This window comes from Meles meles, chromosome 3 (assembly GCF_922984935.1).
Source record: "Meles meles chromosome 3, mMelMel3.1 paternal haplotype, whole genome shotgun sequence".
In the NCBI taxonomy this organism is placed as follows: Eukaryota; Metazoa; Chordata; class Mammalia; order Carnivora; family Mustelidae; genus Meles; species Meles meles.
The window spans coordinates 112,264,861-112,277,012 of NC_060068.1; the positions used below are offsets into that span (position 1 = coordinate 112,264,861).

General features: G+C 45.8%; 2 protein-coding genes across 6 annotated transcripts; one reads left to right on the forward strand and one right to left on the reverse strand.

Annotated features, from left to right (window-relative positions):
* LOC123938665 (cytochrome b-c1 complex subunit 8) lies at positions 1 to 1,288 on the reverse strand. 2 transcript variants are annotated; one of them, XM_046000265.1, is made up of 3 exons: positions 1,196 to 1,288; positions 859 to 1,026; positions 1 to 200 (listed from the first exon to the last, which is right to left on the reverse strand). In XM_046000265.1, the coding sequence occupies exons 2-3, from the start codon at positions 1,010 to 1,012 to the stop codon at positions 106 to 108; spliced, it is 249 nt and encodes an 82-aa protein (XP_045856221.1). In that variant the 5' UTR covers positions 1,013 to 1,026; positions 1,196 to 1,288; the 3' UTR covers positions 1 to 105. The 2 variants fall into 2 exon arrangements, with proteins under 2 accessions (XP_045856221.1, XP_045856220.1); XM_046000264.1 differs by having other exon boundaries at positions 1,174 to 1,278.
* On the forward strand, positions 1,272 to 6,478 carry GDF9 (growth differentiation factor 9). Of its 4 annotated transcripts, none has more exons than XM_046000260.1 (3): positions 1,272 to 1,662; positions 3,603 to 3,798; positions 5,377 to 6,478. In XM_046000260.1, exons 1-3 carry the CDS (start codon positions 1,414 to 1,416, stop codon positions 6,339 to 6,341), a joined length of 1,410 nt encoding a protein of 469 aa, XP_045856216.1. In that variant the 5' UTR covers positions 1,272 to 1,413; the 3' UTR covers positions 6,342 to 6,478. The 4 variants fall into 4 exon arrangements, with proteins under 4 accessions (XP_045856216.1, XP_045856217.1, XP_045856218.1 ...); XM_046000261.1 differs by having other exon boundaries at positions 1,537 to 2,230; XM_046000262.1 differs by having other exon boundaries at positions 1,538 to 1,662; positions 3,467 to 3,798.
* Positions 6,479 to 12,152: the final 5,674 nt, after the last annotated feature.

Genomic DNA, 12,152 nt, shown 5'->3' on the forward strand with positions numbered 1-12,152 from the left:
TGCAGTCCATAAGAAGTTTATTACGTCTTCAAGACACTACAGTGTAGACTCCTCTCCCAGAGAAGGGTCCCTCATACACCAGTAATCACTATTCCGATGAATGGCTCATTTGTCGTTTTCATAGGCAGCTGGATTCTTCCTCTTGGATTTCTCAAACTCCTGGGTCCCCCAAGTGTAGACAAGATAAAACGCTACAAACGCTTTAAAAATAAAAAGTGAGAATAAGTAGCAAGCCCATGGAAGACAACAGGGTCCCCAGTCTTCTTTTCTGACTCACTGCAGGCTCCGCCCTACTGTCTCTAGTTTCCAAGAAGCCACTTTTAAACCAGATGATCAAGGAAGGTTACACCACACTCCCATTTTACAGGTGACCAAAAGGACGGCCCATTCCAGGAAAATCCATCACTAAAAACTTCCCTCTCTCTCCCCAGATGCACATTTAAAAAAATGTTAGTGAGACAGATGAGATGTAATGCACGTAACATATATTTCACCCTTTAACACGCCAGTGCACACTTCTTTGGGGTTTGGAGGGGGTTTTTGGCCAATTCACAATGCTCTGTTACTATCATCACTATCTGCTAGCCATTTCACACAGAACAGTTCATCGCTACGAAGTGGGTAAAGATGACCTCAGAGGGAGACGCCGGAATCACACAAGTGACCTTGGGCCCGGTGTTCGTGACTCAGCTGGCTCCTCTGTGAGATGGGGAGGATACACTTGTGCAAAGGCTTTCAGGAACACCGAAATAATGGAAAACGTGTGTGTGTGGCAAGCAGAGGGAGCTCAATGAGGGGGCCCGCTGTCACTGAGTGTCTAACCGGAGTCCAGCCCCCCAACCGGGCCAAGGCACTCACGGGGCACGACGCGAAGGGCGCACGCCCGCGTGCGGCGCAACACGTTGGGGATGCCCTTGCTGAAGTAGTGCGGGAAGGCGCGCTGCTCGAAGGGCGACAAGCTGTAGGTGATCACATGCCGCATGTGGGTCAGATTCCCAAACGTGCGGCCCATGGTCGCGGCGGCGTCTGCAAGACCGAGGGTGGACGGGCGCTTGCCTCAGTCCCGGGACGCGCCGCCCTGGACCCAAGACGCCCTCCCCAGAGCTCCTCACCCTTTCCCGCCCAGGCGGCGCCCCTACCCTCCCACGGACTCCCACCACCGCGCGCCCGGACCTCACTCCCGCGCGGGGGTCACCTCGCCCTCCACAGTCGCGGGAACCACCGGCCTCCGTGCGTCACTTCCGCTAGGTTTGGAAGCCGCTCCAGGAAGCCGTTTAGTCACTTCCGGGGAATACCATTTTCTGGCCGTCTCCAGGGGGAGGCGCCGTTGCTCCCCCTTCTGCAGGGAAGTGCCCCGGCCGGTCGCGGGGGCCCGGGAGGGGGCGGGGCCCAACCCGAGGCTCCGAGTACGCAATGGGATTCGCGGCCTTGGGCCGCCGCGCGAGGCTCTCCTGCTTTCCTTCCCGGCTGTGGAGCCGTAGGAAGCTGCCGGGACTGGGAGGCACGGAGAGGTGTAGAGAGAGGGGCCAGGGGGCGTCGAGGGCGCGTTGTCCCGGCGGAGCCATGAGGGCCTGCGAATCCAGCGCCTGTGGAGAGCGCCCTGAGGCCGGAGGAGGGGCCGCCGCTCGCAGCCTTCTGCGCTCTGGTCCAAGCGCTAAAGGGGTCGGTTTTTTTTCAGAACATCAGCGACCCAGTACCAGGATCAGGGACGTGCATCTGGGGCTTCTCTCGGGCGTCGCGGTCCGAGAATCCACTGGCGGGGCTCTTTCCCCAGGGTAGAATAAAAGCGTTTCCTCAGGTTGCGCCCCAGGAAGAGTCCCCAAGGACGGGCAAACATTTGATAACCGGCCGTGGGGGGCGGTAGGAGAAACGAGGCGACCACCACAGTCGCCCGCTTGCCACCACCTCCCACCCAGGTCTGCCCGGGGGCAGGCTGCGGGGCCGGGTGGGGCGTGTCTGTCGTCCACGCTTCTCCATTGCAGCGGGGGCGTTCTCGGAGTTTCCGAAAGCACTTTCTACCGAAGGATGCTGCGGGCCTGGCCTTTCTGCCTGACGCAGAGCGTCTGTAAATGTTTTGTTCATGGAATTGCCAGCCATATGTGATGTTGGAGTAAGCTGTCATTCAACAGTCTGCGTGTGTTTTATGGAATCCTGCCTCCAAGCCTGGGGCCAGAGAGTCTTGGCAGGCAATGAGCTTAAAACGTGCAAAACGTCCCTCAGTTTCATCAACGTAGGTACTGCATTGACTGCTTCTGAATCTTGTGCCATGAGTGTGGGTTGACTCCCAGCATGGTCTCCTCACGGGGGTGCACTGGATATGTCCTCAGTTCAGTCTGTCATGGTGCACCTCGTTTTCCTAAAACATCATCTCTAGCTTTGTCTCAGCTCCAAGAACATAAGTCCTATACCAAGGACAAAAACACCCTAGCGAATTAAATTAATTTTTAAAAAAACCGTGAAACCCTGCAAACATCTCTAAACCTTTCAGCCAAAATATATACAGATAAATGCAGAGCAAAGCAAAGGATCAAGATATTATATTTAAAAATGAGTCAAGGTTCAAAGCGATGTCCTTTTTAAAGAATATTCCAGTATTCCAAGTACATATTCTATGGAAGCTCCCCGAGAACTGGGCAAACCTACAGTTCTCTGCTCTCTGGAATTTCAATGCCAATGGTGACTTTTTCTCACTCTCCAAATCAGCATGCAACAAGTAATTATTCTAAGCACCTGGAAGCCAGAGAGGTGATGAGGATGAAAGGAGAGGAAGAGTGAATCCAATACACTGCATATCAACAGATCTTCCTATTATCATGAATAGCTTTCATTTGCTTTGGCAGTTTCGGCAAGCACCTAATGGATATTTTAAGAATCTTAATCTCAAAAAATGGGTGATTTCGAGATCATTTCTCAATTCTCTTGGCCTTTTGGCTTGCATAACTAATCCACTGGCGTAACAATAACTTAAAGAGTTTTTAAAAATGCCCCCTTTATCATGATCCCATCGAGCCCCCGCCTCGCACCGGGCTCTCTGCTCAGCAGGGAGCCTGCTTCCTCCTCTCTCTCTGCCTGCCTCTCTGCCTACTTGTGATCTCTGTCTGTCAAATAAATAAATAAAATCTTTAAAAATAAAATAAAAGTGGGGGAGAAGAAAGAGAAATAACCAGAATGCATCCATATCTAATGAGGACAAATTGGATAAATAAAACGTTATCAGCAGTTAGATGCACAGCTGACAAAAATTATCTTCAGCTAGGCATCCTTGAGGTCTGATTACAGAAGTTGACCCTATCCCACCTACACACCTAAAATTTATTTAAAAGATCGACCTAGGCCCTTCCTGGCTTTTTAGGAAGAAGACTGGTAGGGGGAAATGTATCCCTTGCTAGTTCTTCCAGGCCATGGCGCTTCTCAGCAACTTCTTCCTTTGGTTTTTCTGCTTTTCCTGGCTGTGTTTTCCTACTAGGCTTGGTTCTCAGGCTTCTAGAGGAGAAACTCAGATTGCAGCTGGTGCTGAGTTGGAGTCTGAGGCTGAGCCTTGGTCCTTGCTGCGGCCTCCAGATGAAAGAGACAGATCTGGCTTCCTTTCTCCTGTTTTCAAGGTTCTGTATGATGGGCAAGGTGGCACCCCTAGGCTGCAGCCGGACTCCAGAGCTTTGCGCTACATGAAGCGGCTCTATAAGGCATATGCTACCAAGGAGGGAATCCCTAAATCCAACAGAAGTCCTTTCTACAACACTGTTCGGCTCTTCACATCCTGTGCCCAGCGCAAGCAGGCTCCTGGGGACCAGGCAACAGGTATGTAGAAGCAGATTGGTTAATGGGTGGTGGGAAGATGATACAGTTGTCTGTATTTCAGTTACAGAATGGAGCTGGGTCTTGCTCCTTGAATTACTTCTTATTTTGCATGGTTACTTTTTATTTTGTATGAATATTTTTTATTTTGTGTGATACTCAGTATCCACACTGAAACAAATCTGGTAGTTGACCTGTTTCTTTTTCATGCCCTCATGGATTAACGTGGGTTCATATAGTAAAAGTTTATATTTTTTTTTGACATTTTATTTATTTGAGAGAAGGGGAGAGAGTTAGAGGGAGAAGCAGGCTCCCCACTGAGAGACTTGATCCTGACGCTCCTGTATCATGACCTGAGCTGAAGGCAGGCGCTTAACCAACTGAGCCACCCAGGCGCCCCCATATGGTAGAACTTTAGAGCTAGAAGAGACTTACTGGCTCTAAAGACCGAGCAGAGTGTTGCTGGAGGTCAGCATCTTCTCCAAGGTCACAAAATCAAAACTGGAAACCAGGTATTTTAACCTCTGTTTTCTTATTCTCATTCTATCCATGCTGACCTGGAAATATGTCTAAAACGTCTCTTAGCTGCTGGTGTATTGTGTTAAGTAGAATGTTTTCCCCTTGTTTGTTGCTTTCTGTGTGAGGAAAGCAGAAGAACGCATTTGTAACAGTTGGTCCTCCCAAGAACAAAGTGTTAGTCATCAATCTGACCCAGCACCTTGAAGTCCTGTGTATGTGAGAGAAAGGAGAGGTGCTTTAAAACAAACAAACCTGGGGCGCCTGGGTGGCTCAGTGGGTTAAGCCGCTGCCTTCGGCTCAGGTCATGATCTCAGGGTCCTGGGATCAAGTCCCACATCGGGCTCTCTGCTCAACAGGGGGCCTGCTTCCCTCTCTCTCTCTCTCTGCCTGCCTCTCTGCCTACTTGTGATCTCTTTCTGTCAAGTAAATAAATAAAATCTTTAAAAAAAAAAAAAAGAAAGAAAACAAACAAACCTGGATTCACTAGCTCATGACCAAAACCGTTCTAACTCAGTGGGTCAACTGTGGCTGTTTAAAGCCCTCCCATATTCCTTGAGTGGTTTACTAGAGTAGTTTTAAAGCTTCCATTTGTTGTCAGTCTCAAGTGTCCCAAATTAGACCATTAAGTTCTTCATTGACTCCGTTCATTAGGTCTTAGAAAGTTTTCTTAACAAGGCTAGTAAATGGGTTTATTACAATTACCTCTTTAGAGACTCTCCAAGAGAAAAATAGAATTTACTAGCTTCTTCTATGTTTGGAGCCAATGACTGAGCTTGGGAAACCAGAGATTGGGAAATGTAATAATTCTCCATTGCTTTTGTTCACCACCAAAACTGTTGGGAATTTCTGGTGATAAAATAGCCGGTCATACTTGCTGGCAGTTAGTTACGTCTGTTTCCTATATTTTCTCTAAAACTGACCGCCCCCCCCAACTCCCTTTCTTAAGGCTGGAGGAAGTGGGAAAAGAGAAGGGAAAAGCATGATGAAGGACACATGCCTTGATAGGACTTGCTGTTTGGTTTTCGTATTAAAGCACTGCTGGTGGGTTGTTTTTCTTCTCAGGATCCGTTCCATCAGTGGATCTGCTGTTTAACCTGGATCGTGTTACTGCCGTTGAAAACTTACTGAAGTCAGTCTTGCTCTATACTTTCAGCAACTCCATTTCTTTTCCCTCTGCTGTTAAATGTGTGTGCAACCTGGTGATCAAAGAGCCACAGTTTTCTAGCAGGACCCCCCATAGAGCTCAGTCCTCATTTAACTTTAACTTACAGTTTGAATTTAAAAAGAAATACAGATGGTTTGAGGTTGATGTGACCACTCCTCTTCGGCCTCTAGTGGCCTCCAACAAGAGAAGTATTCACATGTCTGTCAATTTAACCTGTGAGAGAGGCCAGCAGCGGGATTCTTCAGCCCAAGACAAACCATTTAACGTGACTCTTCTGGTGCCCCCCTCACTGCTTTTATACCTGAATGACACAAGTGCTCAGGCTTATCACGGGTGGTATTCCCTTCACTACCAACGGAGGCCTTCACAGCGTGCTGACCAGAACGGTGGTCTGTCTGTCTGCTCCAAGGGAGAAGGGTGGGCTGAGGGTGTAAGATCTTCCCATCACCGGAGAGGTCGGGAAACTGTCAGCCTGGCATTGAACAAGCCTCTGGTTCCAGCTTCTTTGAATCTGAGTGAGTACTTTAAACAGTTTCTTTTTCCCCAACACGAGTGCGAGCTGCATGACTTCAGGCTTAGCTTCAGCCAACTGAAGTGGGACAACTGGATCGTGGCCCCGCACAGGTACAACCCTCGATACTGCAAAGGGGAGTGTCCCAGGGCAGTTGGGTATCGGTATGGCTCACCAGTTCACACCATGGTGCAAAACATCATCCATGAGAAGCTCGACTCCTCGGTGCCAAGACCGTCATGTGTCCCTGCTAAATACAGCCCTCTCAGTGTTCTGACCATTGAGCCAGATGGCTCAATCGCTTACAAAGAATATGAAGACATGATAGCCACTCAGTGCACCTGTCGTTAACATACGGTTCTGTAAGCTAAAACCTTGAGCCTCTTCTGCAAAGGACACACTGTGTGCCTCTCTGTGCCTTCGAGGGAGAACGCTGTGTCAAATGGCTATAACCCGCTCTGTGATGCATAAGGACGTTGTGAGCACATCCTGGGGCCTCCGTCAGTGTAAAGTAGTAACATCTGCCTTCATTTTCAAATGTAAGAGAAATTTCTTTGGAGGGCTTTAAATTTTTGTTCCTGAGCAATTTTTTTTTTCTTTGCATGGAGTCTTGTTTTTGATATAAGAAAAATAATCTTAATGTAAATCTTGGTTGGAATTGCAGCTCTAAATGAACAGTTCAGAGGGCTGTAGTTTTATTTAATGGAAGAATAAATCCCTCTCAGTGGCATTAATTGACCATGTGTGTGCTTTTTTTTTTTTTCTTTTTAAAGATTGCTTTTAAATGGTCTTTGGGGAGGGAGAAGAAGTATAATCTGTAAGCTAGACTTGGCATAACTTTTTAGTTAAGAGAGGTTAGCTTTTCTACCTAAAACCTGGTGAAGGACATTTACTGGGACCGGAAGCATGTAACCCATTGTATTAGTGTGATAGGCTAATTCAGCTCTTCAGGTGGCATGTAGAAATAGCGTGGCTCACATCAAACAAAGTAACATTTGTCCCATTTATTTAATGGAAATTGCCTTGCAGATTTTTACAAGAAGATTTTTTGAATATTTTCTCCTTTATGTATTTAAAACCTCTGACCCTACGGAAGGAAGTCAGGGAACATTTTTTTCCTCTTTTCATTTTTGTTGTTTTTGCAGATTTCCCTCAGCTCCCATCACTCCACCCCCACAAATTTTTTCCAGGTGGATTTGGGAGTGTTGCCATTAAAGGAACCTGGCAGTGATTAGGTTACATTACAGAACAAGCCTGGTTTGTATATCAGGGCTTACATGCGAGTTTTCAATAAATCCTACCTTGGGAGAGTCCTAGAGGCCAGAGATAGGACTAATGCAGTGTTGCTTGTTACAGGTTCATAACACCCTAATCTATAAAGTAACTCCTAAATGTAGAAAAGCTGAGTTCAGTTGCACCCTTAAAAAGGGGAAAGTGGGGGCGCCTGGGTGGCTCAGTGGGTTAAAGCCTCTGTCTTCAGCTCAGGTCATGATCCCAGGGTCCTGGGATCGAGCCCCACATGGGGCTCTCTGCTCCGCAGGGAGCCTGCTTCCTCCTCTCTCTCTGCCTGCCTCTCTGCCTAGTTGTGATTTCTCTCTGTCAAATAAAAAAAATTAAAAAAAAGAAAGAAAGGGGAAAGTGGGGTGCCTGGGTATCTCAGTCGTAAAGCATCTGCCTTAAGTTCAGGTCATGATCCCAGGATTCTGGGATCGAGCCCTCATTGGGAAGCCTGCTTCACCCTCTCCCACTCCCCCTGCTTTTGTTCCCTCTCCCGCTGTGTATCTCTCTGTCAAATAAAATCTTTTTTTTTTAATATTTTATTTATTTGACAGAAATCACAACTAGACAGAGAGGCAGGCAGAGAGAGAGGAGGAAGCAGGCTCCCTGCAGAGCAGAGAGCCTGATGTGGGGCTCAATCCCAGGACCCTGGACCATGACCTGAGCCGAAGGCAGAGGCTTTAACCCACTGAGCCACCCAGGCGCCCCCAAATAAAATCTTAAAAAAAAAAAAAAGAAAAAAAAGATGGCTGTTTTTAAATGGACCACATGAAATGCATATTAAGTTAAAGTATTCCTTGTAATTCCACTAAACTGAAAGTTTTCTCCCCCAAAACAGGAGTTTGTTTTGCTTTTTTTCATGGCCTAGTTCTGGTTGAGTATGGATATGGTCTGCAGTCTGAAGGTTTAGAAAAGAAGAAAAGGAGTTGTTCGGATGGAAGTTAAGTATTAGGGTCAATGCCAAAATTAGAGGCAGAAGAGAGTTCATCTTTACAGGTAATTTCTAAAGTTGACTTGTGACTAGTACTGAGAGTCTATAGTTGTGTAGTGATAACATGAAGAACTGTTAAGTTTGGCCTCCCTGTTATTTTAGTAGGTTTTTTTTTTTTTCTCTTTAAGCTTTACTTGTTAATCTAGTTTCTTCATTCATAGGAGAGTGTTAATATTAAGAGATTATATACTTTCTAAATTTAAGCCCCAGAGATTCTTTTCTGCACAACAGAGGGGGCTATATGAGTCTCCCAACTGCCTCCTCCAAATGAAACCTGTTTTTCTTTGGTGACTCTTAGAAATGCTGCCACTTTAGAAAAGAAATGAGAAAGAACAATGGTGATACAAATCTGGAAATTCAAGGATGAGGCTACATGTGCCTTAAAGAGATGCATTCAGCTTTGGTATTTAGTTCAGATGAGATAGGAGGTCAGCTAATGGGATGACCATTTAGTATGCCAAGGAACAATGGGGCACACCAAGAGCTGGTTTTACCTTCAGCTCTGAGTTTCCTGCTCCTTATCTGTTTAAATCAACTCCTGTGTTAAATTGAATACTTGGTATTCAATTGAACTAACCAGATTCAAGGACAGCAGCCACTGGACTTGGTTTAGAGCTCAGTTTGGACAGTCTGTGGGGAAATGTGAGGTAAAGGAGGAAGCGTTCATGGTTACATAAGTGATCAAAGAAAAACGCTCAGAGCTTGATATAAGTCACCAATTTTAATTTGTTATCTTTAGGATTGTAAGTGATAAAATGATAAGTGAAATTAAAATAATTTAGATACTCTTTTAGAGGATGTTAGTCCCCCAAACGTTTCTTAATATGTCATTGGCTGAAGGGATTGATAAAATAGAAAAGTATTCTGTTTTATCTATCAACTGTTCTCTAAATAGAAGGAAAAAATCAACACAACCAGGAGACTGACACTTCAACCTTGACCAGAATTGATAAGTAGGTACTCTTTGTGTAATTACTTCCTGATGCAGCTGTCCTTCCCAAACCACAAATTTACTACTTAATGTTTGGAAAGGGCCCTAAGATGTTAGACCAGGGCTATTTCAGTAATTAAAGAATAGGATTTTTTAAGTGGTCTGACAGTATTTTTTTGTCCTACCTTTTTTTTTTTTTTTTTTAAGATTTTATTTGACACAGAGAGAGAGAGATCACAAGTAGGCAGAGAGGCAGGCAGAGAGAGGGGGAAGCAGGGTTCCCGCAGAGCAGAGAGCCCAATGCAGGGCTCAATCGCAAGACCCTGAGATCATGACCTGAGCTGAAGGCAGAGGCTCAACCCGCTGAGCCACCCAGCCGCCCCCTTTGTCCTAGTTTAGTGTGTAGTGCAATTTGTAGGGAACAATTGAGAAATATATGTGGGTAAGGGTAAACTGTGCATTTTGGGCATTTTGTTGCTTAAGCATAGTGTTACGTGACAGTTTAGAGTCGGTGTCTTTCCGTGTTGGAATGCTGTGACAGGCAGTGTTAGGAGTTCACAGCCTGTGCCTTGGTCATTTTGGCTTTCTCAGAAATAATTAGCTCACTGAATAAATATTTATTGAACACCGACTATGGACCAGTTGCTATGTGTGGTTAAGAACGGAGTCTGATGTCCTGAGCTGCAAGAAAAATATATCACGTACCGGAAACAGAGACTTCCTTTATTACTCTAAATTCCAAGAGTGAGCTTTTATCACCAGAGAATATTCATCAGATGAATACATTTTGAGGTGGTACTACAGAAGCAGGCTGAATGAATAGTATCTTTAGATTAGAATTTTTTAAAAATAAACTTTATTTTAGGGTAGTTGTAGATTAATATGAAATAGTAAGAAATACCAGAGAGGTCATGTTTATCTTCTGTCCAGTTTTTGCAGTGATACTACCTTGCAAACCTGTAGCCTACTATCATAATTAGGATACTGTCATTGATAGATTTTTTTTTTTTTTTACATTGAAACCTCCTTGGTCAAGGGAAATGTTAATCCTAACGTCAATAAAGTTTTGCTAGGGGTGCCTGGGTGGCTCAGTGGGTTGGGCCTCTGCCTTTGGCTCAGGTCATGATCTCAGGGTCCTGGGATTGGGGCCCCCTCATAGGTCTCTCTGCTCAGCGGGGAGCCTGCTTCCTCCTCTCTCTCTGCCTGCCTCTCTGCCTACTTGTGATCTCTGTCTCTCAAATAAATAAAATCTTCATTTTTTAAAAAGTTTTGCTAGATTCTGGTGCTTTGATAAATTAATATTTTGATATTATTTAATGGTTTAATATTTTTTTCATCTTCTGCCATTTCACCCTTACCCTTAAAACGTTGAGCCCTTTATGCTATAGTTTTATTAATTCGGTAAGTACCTCTTGGGCGTATACCACACATTAGATACTTTTGTAAGTGGTGTAACAGCAGTAAATAAGAGAAACATGGTACTTGTTCTCATGGAGCATTTATATCAGTGAGGGGAGACGGACAATATACAAATACCATGAGCAGCCAAATCCAGGAGCCTCTAGGCTGAACAGAGGTGAGAATGAACTTGTGTTCTTTTTTTTTTTTTAAATATTTTATTTATTTGACAGAAATCACAACTAGACAGAGAGGCAGGCAGAGAGAGAGGAGGAAGCAGGCTCCCTGCAGAGCAGAGAGCCCGATGTGGGGCTCGATCCCAGGACCCTGGGATCATGACCTGAGCCGAAGGCAGAGGCTTTAACCCACTGAGCCACCCAGGCGCCCCGAACTTGTGTTCTAAGAACAGAAGGAACTGGGTGTGATTGGCAAGTAGGAAACAAGGAGGAGGGGGTGGAGTGCCAAGTGGAGTAAAAGGACAAGAGCTGGAAGAAGCTGACAGACCAAGACAGATGGTGAAAGACCTTGTTAGGCCAGCACAAGGGCATTGGCTAAGAAGCCATGAAGAATGTTAAATCAGGGATTGGAAATGGATGGATTCATTTTTTTTCTTAAATATCTCTCTAAATATTACATGTAGAGTTATTTGGCAGAAATTAGTCTGGGGGCGCCTGGGTGGCTCAGTTTGTTAAGCATCTGCCTTCTGCTCAGGTCCTGATCCCAGGATTGAGCTCTGTGTTGGGCTTCCTGCTCAGCAGGGAGGCTGCTTCCCCCTCCCCCTCCTTCCCTCCCTTACTCTCCCTCTGCCCCTCCCTACTGCTCCTGTGAGCATTTTCTCTCTCTCTCTCTCTCTCTCTCTCTCTCTCTCTCACTCTCTCAAATAAGTCTGAAGACTGTCTGGATTCTAGGGGGCTGTTGTCAGGGTCCAAGGGAAAGATGCTGACTTGGATTATGTCAGTGGAGATGGGGATGCAGAGAGGTGAAGAACTTGGCATGTATTTTCATGGGTTCTTGGTTTTGTTACTCAGCAGATCTCTGAGGTTGTAGATCTTGAGGTTGTCTGAAAGGATGGCAGCCTTTTAGACAGAGTAGAAACTGGTTCACATGAACTGCCCCTGCATTACAGTTTTTCTTTGTTCTGTTTGTTTTCTTCTTGAAAATTTCCTAGGAGTTTAATTTGTGTGGGGGCGCCTGTGTGGCTAAGTTGATTAAAAGTCTGTCTTCTGCTCAGGTCATGATCTGGGGGTCTTGGCATGGAGCCCCAGTCCAGCTCCCTGCTCTGTGGGGAGTCTGCCGACCTTCTCCCTCTTCTTCTCCCCCACTACTCAGGCATATGTACACTCTCTCTCTCAAAATCTTTTTTTTTTTCCTTAAAGATTTTATTTATTTGACAGAGACAGTGAGAGAGGGAACACAAGCATGGGAAGTGGGAGAGGGAGAAGCAGGCCTCCCACAGAGTGGGGAGCCCGATGTGGGCCTAGATCCTAGGACCCTAGGATCATGACCTGAGCAGAAGGCAGACACTTAATGACTAAGCCACCCATGCTACCCTCAAATAAAATCT